The 14,130-nt window shown below is 63.1% G+C and overlaps 3 protein-coding genes across 4 annotated transcripts; 2 read left to right on the top strand and 1 right to left on the bottom strand.

The window, feature by feature from the left end:
• Positions 1 to 1,114: 1,114 nt before the first annotated feature.
• ANAPC11 (anaphase promoting complex subunit 11) lies at positions 1,115 to 1,570 on the bottom strand. 2 transcript variants are annotated; one of them, XM_054293126.1, is made up of 2 exons: positions 1,355 to 1,570; positions 1,115 to 1,262 (listed from the first exon to the last, which is right to left on the bottom strand). In XM_054293126.1, exons 1-2 carry the CDS (start codon positions 1,532 to 1,534, stop codon positions 1,209 to 1,211), a joined length of 234 nt encoding a protein of 77 aa, XP_054149101.1. In that variant the 5' UTR covers positions 1,535 to 1,570; the 3' UTR covers positions 1,115 to 1,208. The 2 variants fall into 2 exon arrangements, with proteins under 2 accessions (XP_054149101.1, XP_054149099.1); XM_054293124.1 differs by having other exon boundaries at positions 1,115 to 1,354; positions 1,426 to 1,570.
• A 118-nt stretch (positions 1,571 to 1,688) lies between these two features.
• Positions 1,689 to 5,672, top strand: ALYREF (Aly/REF export factor). The gene is made up of 6 exons (XM_054293112.1): positions 1,689 to 1,916; positions 2,077 to 2,208; positions 3,927 to 4,074; positions 4,265 to 4,328; positions 4,446 to 4,623; positions 5,397 to 5,672. Exons 1-6 carry the CDS (start codon positions 1,689 to 1,691, stop codon positions 5,409 to 5,411), a joined length of 765 nt encoding a protein of 254 aa, XP_054149087.1. The 3' UTR covers positions 5,412 to 5,672.
• Positions 5,673 to 5,939: 267 nt separating this feature from the next.
• Positions 5,940 to 13,548, top strand: ARHGDIA (Rho GDP dissociation inhibitor alpha). The gene is made up of 6 exons (XM_054293118.1): positions 5,940 to 6,020; positions 10,109 to 10,318; positions 10,635 to 10,718; positions 11,153 to 11,229; positions 11,404 to 11,467; positions 11,941 to 13,548. The coding sequence occupies exons 2-6, from the start codon at positions 10,129 to 10,131 to the stop codon at positions 12,138 to 12,140; spliced, it is 615 nt and encodes a 204-aa protein (XP_054149093.1). The 5' UTR covers positions 5,940 to 6,020; positions 10,109 to 10,128; the 3' UTR covers positions 12,141 to 13,548.
• The last annotated feature ends 582 nt before the right edge of the window (positions 13,549 to 14,130 follow it).

Here is a 14,130-nt window from a genome sequence, read left to right as displayed (position 1 = left end):
CTCAGGGCAGGTGGAGCCGGGCCAGGCACAGGGATCCTGTCCCCAGAGGCTGTCCCTCGCAAGGCAGCAGGACCCGGTGCCTCGTGAGGGCTGTGCTGATGGAGTAGCTGAGGGCAGGGCCTGGCCAGGGGCAGGTCTGGGGGAGTCTCCTGATGGCTGACATGCAGCGTGCTGCCTCCAAAGGGAGGTGCAGCCTGCGAGATGGGTCCTGAGCTGTGAGCCCCCTCTGCCTCTCACATTCCAGGATCCTGGGCTGGGGATCCTGAGCAGCTCACTGCACTGTGCCAGGTGGTCCTGCCGGGCTGTGTCTGGTGTCCTCTCTCTTGTAAACTTTTGCTGCTGATCGTTAATAAAATATTGAAGAGTTGTGCGTTGGTGTTTTTGGGGCTGAAGCGAAGGGGGCACGGGGCACACGTGCCCTGCTCCTGAGAGGGAGCCCCACACTCCCTGAGGCTCCATGGCAGGGGGGCTGCTCAGCCCAGGGCAGCCACCACTCACCCTGCTGGCCCTTCCTGGGCTCTGCCTGGCACAGCAGGGCAGCTCCACGTGTGTCACAGCTGCAGCCAGGGGCACTGGGGGCACTGGGGACACTCCTTGGCTTCGCTGCTAATGAGCACGGTACCCATGTGGGCCAGGCAGGGCTGGCACCGTGTCTGGGATGGGCACTGCAGCCAGGCAGGGCTGGCATCTGGAGCTCCCAGGTCTGGGTGGGCTCCCCCTCCCCAGCAAGGACAGACAGACAGACAGACAGAGCCATCCCGAGCACGTTTATTGTCACCCCAGGGCCCCCAGCCCCGCTCAGGCCCTGCTCACTCCCCGGGGTACAGGGGCAGTCAGGCCCCGGGCGGCCCCGTTCCTCACCGCGGTGCGGAGCCCCGGGGGAGCGGGCCGAGCTGGGCCGAGCCGCCGGTGTCGGAGCTGAGAGCGGCACGGGCCGAGAGCGCCCCGAGGTCCTGCCCACCGGGCCGCCCGCAGGAGCGGGGCTCGGCGGGGCGGCACAGCGCGAGAAGCGACACCCGGGCGGGGGTCCCGCCTCGCCCGCCCCGCCGCAGCGGCGCCGCTCCGCTTCCCGGAGTCACTGCCCGGCCCCGCTCCGAGCACCGAGCCCGGGACACCGCGCACAGACACGGACACGGACTGGCGTCGCACGTTTATTGGCCGGGCCGGGCCGGGCGGGTCACAGCCGTGCCCGGTGCCCGGTGCCGCCGTCACTCGCGGAACTTCCACTCCTGGCGGCACATGGGGCAGTGCTGCTGCACCTGCTGCGAGTTCAGCCACTTGAGGATGCAGTGCATGTGGAAGCAGTGCGAGCACTGCCCCCACACCAACGGGCAGTCGTCTCCGGGAACCTTACCTGCGGCACGGAAACACCGTCAGCCCCGGCCGGCGCGCAGCGCCCGGTGCCGGTGCCGGTGCCGCACTCACAGTCGGGGCAGCAGCCGTTGAAGGCCATCCGGCAGATGCCGCAGTTCTCGTCGTTGGCCACCCACAGCCAGGACGCGACTCCGTGCCAGCTCCGCACGCGCACCCGCATGTCCCGGTCCCGGTCCCGCTCCCGGTGCCGCCGGAAGTGCCGCCCGCCCCACAGAGCCTCGCGCGCCCGCCGCGCCGCGCCGCAGCCCCGCCCCTTCCGCTTCCGGCGCGGGCGCAGCGCGGCCGGAAGTGCGGGCGGGAGCGGTGCCGCCATCATGGCCGACAAGATGGACATGTCCCTGGACGACATCATTAAGCTCAACCGGAGCCAGCGCGGGGCCAGCCGGGGCGGCCGGGGCGGCCGGGGCCGGGGCGGCACCGCACGCGGGGGCGGGCCCGGCCGGGGCGGCGTTGGCGGCGGGCGCGCGGGCGGCGGCCCCGTACGGAACCGGCCGGTGATGGCCCGGGGCGGCGGCAGGAACCGGCCCGCGCCCTACAGCCGGGTACGGACCGGGCGGGCGGGGCTTGGGCCGCGGCGGCGCGGCGGGCTGGGGCGGCGGGCCCGCGCCGGGCGGGGACGCGGGCGGCCCCTTTGTCCGGTCCCGGCGCGGCCGCGGGCGGCGGGGCCCCGGCGCCGGTCAGCGAGCTCCGGTCTCGTTGCAGCCGAAGCAGCTCCCGGAGAAGTGGCAGCACGACCTGTTCGACAGCGGCTTCGGGGCGGGGGCCGGCGTGGAGACCGGCGGAAAGCTGCTCGTCTCCAACCTGGACTTCGGCGTCTCGGATGCGGACATCCAGGTGCGGCTCGGGGAGAGGGAGCGCGGCCCCGTTCATCGGCCGGGCCGGTGCCCGCGGGAGCCCCGCCGGCCCTGCTCCGGCTGGCACCGGGGCCGAGCATTCCCGCGTGAATGAATCCCTGGTGATGGGGTTGGCACTACGTGTGCCTGCTTTGGTGATCTCCTTGGGGCCGGGAAATTCGGTTTATAAGTGCTCTGTATGGGGCTGCCCGGTGCACGGAGCGATGCCGTGGCTCTGCTGGGTCACGCTGCGATGGGAGGGTGCAGTGTGACTCTGTGAGCTCCTGCTCTGTGCAGCTGTAGCTGTTCCTAACGGTGCTGTGGGCTCTGGTGGGTGTCAGGGGTTCCCAAGGATGCACCCCTCGGTGCAGCCAGGTCGTTATTTGTCACAGCTGCACTGGTGCCGTGGAGTCCCGTGCTCCACCTGTGATAGCCGTGCCCCCACAGGGGCTGCAGTGGGGTGCATTGGGGTGTCCCAGGCTCAGGAGTGGGCTGTGAGCTCTGCAGGAACTCAGTGCCACAGAGGGCTGCCATCACCCTGGCGTCTGGCTCTCGTGGCCTCTCCAGGGAGAACCAAACCACCGCTGCCAGACCTTCTTCATCATTCATTCATTCATTCATTCCTTCATTCATTCATTCATTCCTTCATTCAGCCTCTCCGCACACCCACCTGGCTGCGTGTGGGGAACTGGGAAGGAGCTCTGTCACTCACTGGGTAGTGTGCTGCCCTCCTGTAGGTTCAGACTGGGTTTAACAAGTTCCTGTTTGTTGCAGTGAGGCAGCAGTGTGTAAAACTCAGCCCCTGTGCCTCGATTGCAGCCAGGACTCTCCTTCCTGCGGCTGCACGAGCTCCCACTGGGGTTTGTTTAGCAGCAGCAGGGCTGACAGTGTCTTTGGCCCCCAGCCCCATAATTTAGCGTTGCCTCGGATGTGGTTTTGTTGCTGTGCCAGTGCCTCTCTCTGTGGTGTGAGAGGCCCAAGGTGCTCTGGTTGCTCTTGGTGTCCCCTGAGGCAGGAGCAGCTGGCCCCGGGCTCTGGGCAGAGCTGACACAGCCTTGCCTGCCACATTGTGCCCAGAGAGCATCAGCCAGCTGCCCTGTGCAGCTGTGCTGCTGCAGCCCTGCCGAGAGCCCTGCTGTGCCTCGGGGCAGGCTGACACAGGCTGTGCAGTGACCCTGCTGGCTTCCCCAGTGTGGTGCCTGGCAAACAACACTGGGGGCTCTGTGGCTGCCTCTTTATCTCCAGCCTTTGTGGCAGCACAGGCCAGAGCTCAGCACAGGCCTTGGTTGGTCTCCATTTCTGGGGTGTGTTCCTCAGGGCCAGGAGTCCCGCACAGCAGAAGTGCTGTGCTCTCGTGGATCCCTGCACTCACATGGCCATTCTCCTCTGAGAAAGGTGTCTGGGCTCTGGAGTGTTTTCAGTTGTTGCTGCTTTGACTCGTCTTCAACAAAGGCCCCCAGTTCCCCTGGGGAAACAGGTCAGCATCCCTTGAATCTGCTTCCCTGGCTGTGGATGTGCCTCCTGCAGGACACGAGCGTGGAGTCCTGCTTGCTTTTGCCACCTGTGACCATGCCTGGACTCTGGCTGAGGGGCTTGCTGTGCCTCTGGGAGTTTCTGCAGGCTGTCTGAGGTGGTTGGATGAGCCCTGACCCCGAGTGTGGGGCGCTGCAGCGTTTGCAGCACTGATGGACGGGCATGCTCCTTTCCCTCTCGTTGCAGGAGCTCTTTGCAGAGTTTGGGACCTTGAAGAAGGCAGCTGTGCACTATGACAGGTCTGGCCGCAGCCTAGGGACGGCAGACGTGCATTTCGAGAGGAAGGCTGATGCGCTGAAGGCCATGAAGCAGTACAACGGGGTGCCCTTGGACGGTGAGGCTGCCTGGCCTGGCCCTACGGCTCCTGGGGCTGGGGCAGGGCCTGCACGTCCCTGTGCCTGCATGTCCCTGTGCCTGCACGTCCCTATCCCTGCCCGTCCCTGAGCCCTGCCCGTGTGTGTGTGTGTGTGTGTGTCCCTCTGGGGCTCACGGCTGCTCTCCTGTCCCCCCTGCTCTCCCTGCAGGCCGCCCCATGAACATCCAGCTGGTCACGTCACAGATCGACACGCAGCGGAGACCAGCACAGAGGTGGGGTTGCCCTGCCCGAGCAGGGGGAGGGAAGGGCAGGAGCCCTCCCTTCTGGGGAGCCTGGCTCCTGCTCAGCTTCACTGCAGGCACTAAAACTGCTGCTTTTCAAACTTGCAGTGTAAACAGAGGTGGCATGACCAGGAACCGCGGGGTCTTGGGGGGATTTGGAGGTGGAGGCAACAGGCGAGGGACTCGTGGCGGGAACAGAGGGAGAGGCAGAGGAGCTGGAAGAACTTCCAAACAGCAGCTCTCTGCAGAAGAACTAGATGCACAGCTGGATGCTTACAATGCCAGGGTAAGTGCTGCCTGGGCACGGTAATGGGCTCCCCACAGCATCTCATCCTGGAAAGCACTGGCAGTCTGGAGCTGGCAGGAAAGAGAGAGCATTCTCCAGGGCCTTGCACGGAGGCAGTCTCGCTCTGAAGCTGCCTCTGTGCCTTGGCTTGGGCCTGAGCTTCGCTTTCCAGAGCAGTTTGTCACTGTTCCTGATGGCTGAGGAGCAGGCTCTGCTCCTGCCAGGCTCCAGAGCTGGAACAGCCACTATGAGCAGCAGCTGCAGAACAAAACTCACAGAGCTGATGGGATGCAGGAGTGGGAAAACCAAGGAAAATCTCATGTGGAGGAACTGTGTGGTGTGCTGCTGGGGAAGGGTGTTGTGCTGGTGGCAGAAATGAGCCCCAGCCTGGGGAGCCACGAGCAGGTGGCAGCTGTGGATGGAACTTGCTCAGCCTGTGCCTGGACCCCAGCAGAGCTGAGGCCACGAGGACCCCACGGCAGCAGAGCGGGTGTTGAGGATGGGGTAGGTCAGGCGAGAGCGTGGAAGGAGTGGGATGAGCAGGATTCCAGGAGCAGCCTTGGAGCAGTGTGGGGTGCAGTGGTGCTCAGCACGGTGTGCTGGGGCGTGGACCCAGCTGTCCCTGTCCCCCCAGTGCCTGGGGGCTCAGCAGAGCCAGGCTGCCTGCAGAGGGGCTGGGCTGGGGTGAGGGGGTGCTGCAGGGTGCCAGGGCCGTGCCAGGGCTGTGCCAGGGCCGTGCCAGGGCCGTGGTGACATTGCTCCCTCTCTTGCAGATGGACACCAGCTAAAGCGGCAGCAGTGGGCCAGGGAAGGACTCCAATCTTGCTCCACACTCCCGGCAGGGGCTGCGGCTGTGGCTACTACTACCGAGGATGGGATTTGTTTTACTTTTACGTTCTGGGATAGGTTTTAACTCCTGTAAAGGTTTTTTTTAATTCTCAGCAGACCTGTTTTGTACCGAGTTATTTTTGGGATAAATTTTTCTGGTTGCCTGTTGGGCCAAGGTGGCTTTTTCACCTTTGCCGTAATAAAATAGAACCATGTCTAGAGCTGTGGCTGCTGCCTTGCCGCGCCGGGCCCGCGCCTGTCCCGCTCCCTCACATACCGTGATGCTCCGTGTCCCGGTCCCGCTCCCGGTGCCGTTCTTGCTCCCGGGCCGCTCTCCGGGTCCGGATCCCCGCCTGCCCCGCCCCGTCGGCCCCGCCCTGCCCTGCCGGCCCCGCCCCGCCCGCGCGCGCGTCCCCCGGGCCAATCAGCGCGCGGCCCGCGGCCGGAAGCGCGGCGGCGGCGCGGGGCCGAGTAACGGGAAGTGCCGGGCGTGTCCCGGAAGTGCGGGGGCGCGCGGGGCCTGGGCGGATCCGCGGCGTTGGCAGCGCAGCGCGGAGCGAGCGAGCCCGGTACGGCGGCAGCGGCGGCAGCGGCGGGCGGGGGTGCGGCGCGGCGGCCAGGGCCGGGCCGCGGGGAGGGCCGGGCGCGGCCGAGCGGCGGGAGCGGGGCCCCGGGTGCCCTTGCGCGACCTTCCGAAGGCCGGGGGAGCCGCCGCCCCCGGTGGGGCCGTCCCGGAGCGGAGCGCGTGCGGCGAGGGCGGGGCGCGGCGGCCCGGGCGGCCCGGGCTCCCCGGAGGGGCAGGGGCGGCGCCCGGCGGGCCGTACCCGGTGCCCGGCGGGCCGTGCCCGGCGCCCGGGGCTCGCTCCGAGGGGCGGTGCAGGGGATCGCCCGGTCCGACGCGTGTCGGGGTCGGCCGTGCCTGCGGCGCGTACGGGCTGTCCATAAATGGCCGCTGGGCACGGAATGAGGAACTGGAAGCCGGTACCGGGGTCGGGCTGCTCCGTTCAAGGCAGGCCCTTCCACTGCGGGCCGGGTGTGTCTCCAGCTCCGGCGGGGTTCGCACGGCAGCCGCGGTTCCTGCGCTGCCCCATTAGCATGACCCCACCGGGAGCAGCGGCGTTTTCCCGGGAGCTGGCCGAGAGCCGTGACCGCCGTTTGTTTGTGCTGAGAAATCCCCGGCCGCCCTTGTTCACTCGCGGGTTTCGGGTCCGCTCTGTTGCTCCGGCTGTCCAAGCGTTTTTGCAGTGTGCAGGATCTCATTCCGTGACTGCAGAGCGGGGACAGTTTCACTGCTGTGGGTTCAGCTGCTGACACGCAAGGATGGGTCCCAGCCCCGGCTCCAGGCACACACGGTGCCGGTTCCATCCCTGGTGCAGCGCTGCCAGCAGCCTTCGTGCTTCTGGAGCTTTGTGAGCCCTCAGCCTGGCTCTGCACCGTTCAGGCCTGCAGGTGAACGACAGGTCAGGGATGTGTCAGAGCAAAAAGAACAAAACATAAAACCCTCCTCCATGCTCAGGCTGCCGAGGCCCCGCTGGGCAGCAGAGTGTCCTCCTGTTCCCGAGTCCCTCCTGCCGGGGGCTGTGGAACACCCGAGGGGATCGGGCGGGATGGGAATTCCCTGGGTGCTCTTACAAAGCACCGGGGCCGCAGCCGTACCTGGGTGTGCCCTGACAGCCTCGGGCGGTGCCGGCTGGGCTCTGTGCCCTCCGTGCTGCCCTGGGAACAGCCGGGCTGTCCGTGTGCCCCAGCCGGGCTGTCCGGGCTGTCCCGGCTCCCCGTCCCGGCCCAGCAGCGGCGCAGGGCCCGGGGCAGCCCTCGCTCACATTCCAGCGAGCTCTCAGGGCCGCGCGGGAAGGAGGAAGGGTGGGGACGGCTGGAACGGGCCGTGCTCAGTGCGAGGCCTGGCGGTGTCGGGGGAGGCTGATGAGCTCATCTGGCTCTGTGACTAATGCCGGCCCCGCGCTGCCCTGCCATGGATTCCAGGGCCGGTGTTCCCAGCGTGCCGGGACGCAGCGGGGATGCGGGGACGCTGCTGGTGCTGCTGCAGCTGCTCTGTCCCGTACAGAACGTGCTGGGAATCCGGAGGAGGCTGCCGGGCTGAGGGAGCAGGGACGGCAAATTCCCGGGTGGGGATGAGCCTCCTGCTGCCTTCTGCAGGCTGCTGGGAGCTGGGCTCTGTTTCTGGAGGCGCAGGAGCCCTCCTGTGCCCGTCCTGCAGCCCTGGCAGTGCCCGGGGAGCGGGGCAGCCCCAGCACCTGGGCGTGAGCTGATGGCAAGGGTGAGGGCTGCTCCCCAGAGCCAAGCCCAGCCCGGCCTGCAGTGCTGACTGCAGTCACGCTGGCTCTGTCCCCAGTGGTGTTTTCAGTCCTGGTGGGCTCCTGTTGCTTTGGGAATCCTGAAAAGGTTGGGGTGGGTTGTGATTCGTCTGTGTGCTGGGTATGCATGATTCTTTAGCTCTGGGTCACAGAAGTAAGGCTGGAACGCAGGAACGTGACCAAAGAGCTGGGGATTTGGGGTTTGGTTGGTTTGGACTTCCTTCTGTGCCCTAATACCAGTTTGTGGCAGGGGCTTCTGGTGGCTCTGGTGGAGATGGGGCTCGTGATGTGTGGGAGAAATCTGTCACCATTGTGTTACCCCAGGGCTCAGCTGTGGAGGAGTGGCAGCTCTGTGCTGTCACCAAACCAGGGCATTTCCAAACTGCCCAGGAGAGGATTCTGGCTCTTGGAGGTGCCCAGCTGTGGCAGTCAGGGCTGTGAACGCCAAGTTCCCAATCAGTGCAGCTGTCTCCCAGCCATGGGAGCTGTGCTGGGACTGGTGCTGTTGTTCGCAGAGCACTGGCTCCAAGAGCTCCAGGTGCTGGAGCAGAGGCTGCCCATGGCTCCTGCTGTCCCTGATCTGGCTGTCTGTGAGAGATTGTGTCTCTGCTTGGTCTGGAAAGTGGAAGGTGGAGGGTGGCCGTGGCTGTGTGTGCCGGCCACTGCTGGAGACAGCTGTGTGGATGCTAGTGGATCCTCTGCCATTAGCGTGCTCTCACAGAAGGCTCAGCCACAGAATTTGAGAGCCACCACAAGTTTGGGTGGTGTAAATTGATTCTGTAAAGCTGAAATTCTGTCACTTTCCTGGAAGCTGCAGGTATCCTCAGAGCAAGGTGTGAGAGTTAGAACGAACTGTGGGATCCCACGGGAGGTGGGATCTAGCCCAGAGGTGAGCCAAGGGACGTGAGGAGGGGACTGGGCAGGGTGCAGGGAGGAGATGGAGCAGTGCAGGGGTGTAAGTGAGCGTTTGCTCAGCGCTCCTGGGGGTCCTCGAGCCTGGCAGCTGCTGGGGTTTGATGTGGAGACACTGGCACGAAATCTCGTCAGCTGTTCATCTGTGACATGAAGCTAAATGTCCTTTTGAAGAGAAATTTCCACATCGTTCAGTGTGAGGGTGTTGGAGGATGCCGTGTGGCAGGGCCAGCTGTTTGCTGTGCAGCTGCAGCAGGAAAGGCTCCTGGCACAGATGCTTGTGCCACGCACGGCCAGAGCCCTGGCACAGCCCCGTGTGTCCCCCGGTGCCTTTCTAGAGCTGTGCCAGAGTGTTCTGAGCCTTCAGAGAGTCCAAGCTGATATTTGCCACAGGATAACCCTTCACACAACGTGCCCTGTGGAACCAAGAATTCCTGAATGTGTCATTGGCTTTTACTGAGGATTTTAGTGGAGTGTTGGCATCACCTTTGCCTTGCCCTTGGCGTGGCTGGGCATTTCCTGGGCAGAGTCCTGGGCAGGTTCCACATCTTGTTTATTTCATTGCCTGTTTCCCTGGCTGTGTGTGCCACAGATCCTTGCAAAGGGCTGAGCCAGGTGTCTCATCCCACTCTGCCAAGGCACCTGGCACAGAGCGTGGATGTGGCAGCTGCAAAACGTGGGCACCAGCTCCCAGCAGAGGCTCCTGGCATTCGGGCCAGTGGTGAGACAGAGGCCTGTTCTTAGCTGGAATCCTGCTGTGGAGAGCAGAACTGGGTTTATTCTGGGCTCCAGTTTATTTCAATTGAAAGCCTCACCTGGTTGATCTTGTGGAGGAGAATGTCTCTCCTATGGCTTTGGGGTATTTATATTACCAGCAGAGCACTGAGGTTGAATTTTTTCTCACTCTTGCCTGGGCCTCTGTGGGCTGAAAATGAGACCTGGAGGGTTCGGCAGGGGCTGGGGACCCTGGGCAGGGGCTGGGGACCCTGGGCAGGGGCTGGGGACCCTGGGCAGGGGCTGGGGACCCTGGGCAGGGCTGGGGGCCCTGGGCAGGGCTGTGTCTCCCATGGGCCGGGGGCTCTGGGCAGGGCTGTGTCTCCCATGGGCCGGGGGCTCTGGGCAGGGCTGTGTCTCCCATGGGCCGGGGGCTCTGGGCAGGGCTGTGTCTCCCATGGGCCGGGGGCTCTGGGCAGGGCTGTGTCTCCCGTGGGCCGGGGGCTCTGGGCAGGGCTGTGTCTCCCATGGGCCGGGGGCTCTGGGCAGGGCTGTGTCTCCCTTGGGCCGGGGGCTCTGGGCAGGGCTGTGTCTCCCAGGGCCAGCAAGAAGGGCCCGGTGAGAGTGGGAGCCTGCAGAGGGACAGCAGGGCAGCTTGGGGAGTCCTGCTGTGGGGTGGCTGCTCAGGGCAGTCACAGCCCTGCTCTGTGCTTCAGTGTGGAGCACGTGTGCCAGGATGGCAGAGCAGGAGCCCACGGCAGAGCAGCTGGCCCAGATTGCAGCGGAGAATGAGGAGGACGAGCACTCTGTCAACTACAAGCCCCCTGCCCAGAAGAGCATCCAGGAGATCCAGGAGCTGGACAAGGACGACGAGAGCCTGCGCAAGTACAAGGAGGCGCTGCTGGGCGCCGTCACCGTCAGCGCAGGTGAGCCCCGTCCCCGCTGGCCCTGCTCCCACGGGGAGCTGCTCTCCCAGCCCGGGTTGGGCAGGAGCACAGAGCTCGGCCTGTGCTGCCCCGTGCCCTGGCTGGCCCGCAGTGAAGGGCTCGGGGACTGGAGGGAGGGTGGCACTCTGCCTTTGCAGGCACCGTGGGCTGCGCCTGCTGCAGTGGGAGCCTTTACAGAGTTGGAGCCTGTTTTTGCTGGGTTTTGTGCTCTTTCAAGAAGTTCTCTGGAAGGAAAAGGAGCTGTGTTGGCCAGCATTGGGGATGAGTGTTTAACAGCTTTTTCTTTTGTCTCCAGATCCCAACGCTCCCAATGTGGTGGTGACCAAACTGACCTTGGTCTGTGCTACTGCTCCAGGCCCCCTGGAGCTGGACCTGACAGGTGAGCTGGGAGGGAATGCCAGGAGCACTGCTGGCAGCTGGGTGAGCCCTCCTGTGTCAGAAGGGCTGGCAGCAGAGCACAGTGTTGGGCCCCAGCAGGTTCTGTACCTGCAGCCAGCAGCAGCTCCGTGACACCTGGGTGGTGTGTAGAGGTGTGAGGGGCCAGGTGGGGCAGGCAGATTCTTCCAGCCTGCACGGTGACATTCATGGCAGCTTCGAAATGGTGACAGCCTTGGAGCAAACATCTGCAAAGAAACAGCTTGGAATTAACTGCAGGGCTGTGCTTGCAGTGTCCTGTTGCAGGGCATTGCTTGCCTGGCTCTGGCAGCAAAGGGGGCCCTGCAGCTCCTGCAGCTCCTGCCCCAGCTGCTGTGCCACAGAAATTCACCCCAGAGCACAGCACAGCGGAGCTCTGACCCTCTCCTGTCTCTGTAGGTGATCTGGAGAGCTACAAGAAGCAATCATTTGTGCTGAAGGAGGGCGTGGAATACCGGATAAAAATCTCCTTTAGGGTAAGGATTCTGGTCTGGAAATGGAAGGAATGGAACACCAGACTGCTGCAGTCCCAGCTTGGGGAGTGCCCATGCCCTGCAAGTGGGGTTGTGCTGGAGAAATGGGCTCTGCCCATGTGGGGTGGGCAGCGTGAATGGAGACAGCCTGCTCAGTCCCTGCTCCTCTCTCTGCAGGTAAACAGGGAGATTGTGTCAGGATTGAAGTACATCCAGCACACGTTCCGGAAAGGGGTGAAAAGTAAGTGCTTCTCTTGGCTTATTGAAAAGTGAGTGAGTGAGTGAGTGAGTGAGTGAGTGAGTGAGTGAGTGAGGGCTTCCTGCTCATCTTGCTGCTGTGACAGTGACAGTGCCAGGGGCTGCCCAGCAGCTCCTCTCGGGAGGGGACAGTCCTCAGTGCCACGGGCCCGTGGAGCCCTGCAGGACTGGGGCAGCCCGTGGTCCTGCACAGCGTGGTGGATCCCAATGCCCCCGAGCAAGCAGGTGCCGGCTGACAGCACTGCTGGGGATACAGGTCACTCCCCGCAGGAGGGGCCCCTTCCTGGGGGAAGGGAGCTCCGAACTGGGGGAGATTCCTGTTGTTGCAGCTGCTCTGTGGATTGTTGCAACAGTAACAGACCTTTCATTTGCTGCAGCTTTGCTCCAGATGCAGGGGAGGCTCCTGAACCTCTGGTGCCTCCATGATGCCTCCATACACTGCTTTTGTCTTTTTAGTTGACAAGACCGAGTACATGGTTGGGAGCTATGGCCCCCGAGCAGAGGAGTATGAGTTTCTGACCCCCATGGAAGAGGCCCCCAAGGGCATGCTGGCCCGGGGCAGCTACAACATCAAATCCAAGTTCACAGATGATGATAAGACTGACCACCTGTCCTGGGAGTGGAACCTGACCATCAAGAAGGATTGGAAGGACTAGCCCTTCCCGAGGCCAAACCCCAGAGAGCGTGAATCAGACAGTGGCTACCGTAGAATTCCCCCCCTGTACCAAAGTGCTGACATTGGAACCCTCTTACCTGTCACCCCCTTTATCATTTGACCAGAGAGCTCAGTTTTTTATGTGCCCCCTCCCCAGAGAATTGCTGAGTGCATTGACCAAACCATGCTGTCTGCATCTGGTCTCCAGCTGCCCGTCCTGGGGCTGAGCTGCCCCAGCACTGAGGGGAGTGCCCCCTCCCTTGCCAGGCCCTTTCTCGCTTCCCACCTTCCTTTACCCAGGAGGTGCCAAAGGGGAGGAACCCCGCTAGGATCCTGTGCTTGGCTTTCCTGCGCACAGCTCAGGGTAGCTACTGCCTCCAAGTAGCTGAAGAATTTTGGTGCCAGGCAGCTGTCAAATCAGTTTATTGGCTCCAGTGTCGTCTGCCTGCCCTTTCCGCCCTGTCAGTGTCCTGGGCAGCTTCATTTGTGGATGTTCCCTGTAACCATGATGCCTTAAATGTGTAACATGTATCCTCTAGGGAGGGGGTCCTGCCTCTGTTACACTTTTTAAACGCCACCTGCCCTCCCCGTCTGTTGGCATGGGCTCAGCTTCGTCACGCCCCTCATGTGTTATTAGGAAAGATTCACAACTTCCCACTTCACTGGTGGTCCATTCCTCCCCCGAGACAGGACATCTCCAGAGGGGAGAGGGAGTGACAGCCTGGGTGACACCTGCCCCCGAGCCCTGGCCTGGCTGGCCCCAGCCTGGCCTGCAGAGCCCCCGAGCTCTCGGGGTGCCCTGTGGGGCCGGGCGTGCAGGGCTCACCGGGGCTGCCATCACCTCGCACTTCTCACTGCAGCCCAGGAGCTGCAAAGCACTGAGATTCCAGGACAGCACCTGCCCTCCTGGCTGCTTTGGGCTGAGGATGGACGAGTCTGTCTCTGCAGCTGCTCCTGATGCCATCAGCAAAGAGCTTGCGATGGACAAGTGTTCTGAAGCGGTTAATGCCTTATGTATCTGTTCTGCCTTTAAAATCTGTGCCTGGCCTGTAGTTACTGCCTTGACACTGGGCCCCGTGCCTGCCTCCACCCTGGGCTGCCCAGCTGCAGCTCCTGGGGCAGAGCAGCCCCAGGGCCCTGCAAGGCCCGGGGCTGGGCAGGCGTGTGCCACCTCTGCAGCCCTCCGATCTGGATCTACCACACCGAGGTTACAACTGGGACCAAGTACATGTGGCTTCTCGTAGCTACGTCTTTGCCTCTAACTGCCCTCGCCCTGCCCCTAGAGAGATTTTTTTTTTGTTAATTTGATTTGGTGCGTATTGTCTGTAAGTCCTAGACCCAGGTTAACAGGTTTGGAATCATCGTCTGCTTCTCCTTTTATGACAGTTAAATAAAATCTTTGAACTGACCGTGCACTGTCCATGCTGGATCTTCAGCATGAAGTGGCTGAATGGGATTTCTGCAGACACCTAGGGTGGGAGAAGACCAGGATCTCTGGGATTGCTAGAATGTGAAAGGGGAACTGGGACAGGAGAGGCCCCGTGGCAGCATGTGTGCAGGATCTGTCTCTTGCCGTTTGCCCTGTTCTGCAATGCCCATAGTGTGAGGGCTGGGGGTGTGTGAGGCTCTGAAAACAGGGATTTCCAGGGGGGGCCTCTTGGCAGCAGAGGAGCAGGCAGGCTCCAGCTGCACACACAAAGGGAAATTCCTGTGCAGTCACAGGAATGAGGGAGGCAATCAGAAAACAGTCCAGGAGAGGCAGCACGATAAGAGCCGGCGGATGTTTACAGAGCATGTGGCATGTTTGTGTTAAGGATAAAGGAAAGTGTAGCCATGAAAAGCTCTTTACAGAATCCATGGTGTGAGAGAACCTGGAGGAGGGGACTCAGTAACTGAGATCTCCATAGGCTCCCTCTATTTGGAGCTCACAGCACAGGCCCTTCCTTGGGCCTTGGAAAACTGCTGAAGGAAATGATGGAACTTGGAAAGGA

Source organism: Melozone crissalis, unplaced genomic scaffold (assembly GCF_028551555.1).
Source record: "Melozone crissalis strain CALT ecotype California unplaced genomic scaffold, PUWL_Pcris_2 ptg000129l_1, whole genome shotgun sequence".
Classification (NCBI taxonomy): Eukaryota; Metazoa; Chordata; class Aves; order Passeriformes; family Passerellidae; genus Melozone; species Melozone crissalis.
This window is presented reverse-complemented; position numbering and strand designations above follow the sequence as displayed.

Coding starts and splice junctions, on each gene's coding strand:
- ARHGDIA (XM_054293118.1), top strand. CDS start 10,129: ATGGCAGAGCAGGAGCCCACGGCAGAGCAGCTGGCCCAGATTGCAGCG. Junction 10,319..10,634: donor CGCCGTCACCGTCAGCGCAG/GTGAGCCCCGTC, acceptor TTTTGTCTCCAG/ATCCCAACGCTCCCAATGTG. Junction 10,719..11,152: donor CCTGGAGCTGGACCTGACAG/GTGAGCTGGGAG, acceptor CTGTCTCTGTAG/GTGATCTGGAGAGCTACAAG.
- ALYREF (XM_054293112.1), top strand. CDS start 1,689: ATGGCCGACAAGATGGACATGTCCCTGGACGACATCATTAAGCTCAAC. Junction 1,917..2,076: donor GGCCCGCGCCCTACAGCCGG/GTACGGACCGGG, acceptor GTCTCGTTGCAG/CCGAAGCAGCTCCCGGAGAA. Junction 4,075..4,264: donor CAACGGGGTGCCCTTGGACG/GTGAGGCTGCCT, acceptor CTCTCCCTGCAG/GCCGCCCCATGAACATCCAG.
- ANAPC11 (XM_054293124.1), bottom strand. CDS start 1,534: ATGCGGGTGCGCGTGCGGAGCTGGCACGGAGTCGCGTCCTGGCTGTGG. Junction 1,355..1,425: donor CAACGGCTGCTGCCCCGACT/GTGAGTGCGGCA, acceptor TCCGTGCCGCAG/GTAAGGTTCCCGGAGACGAC.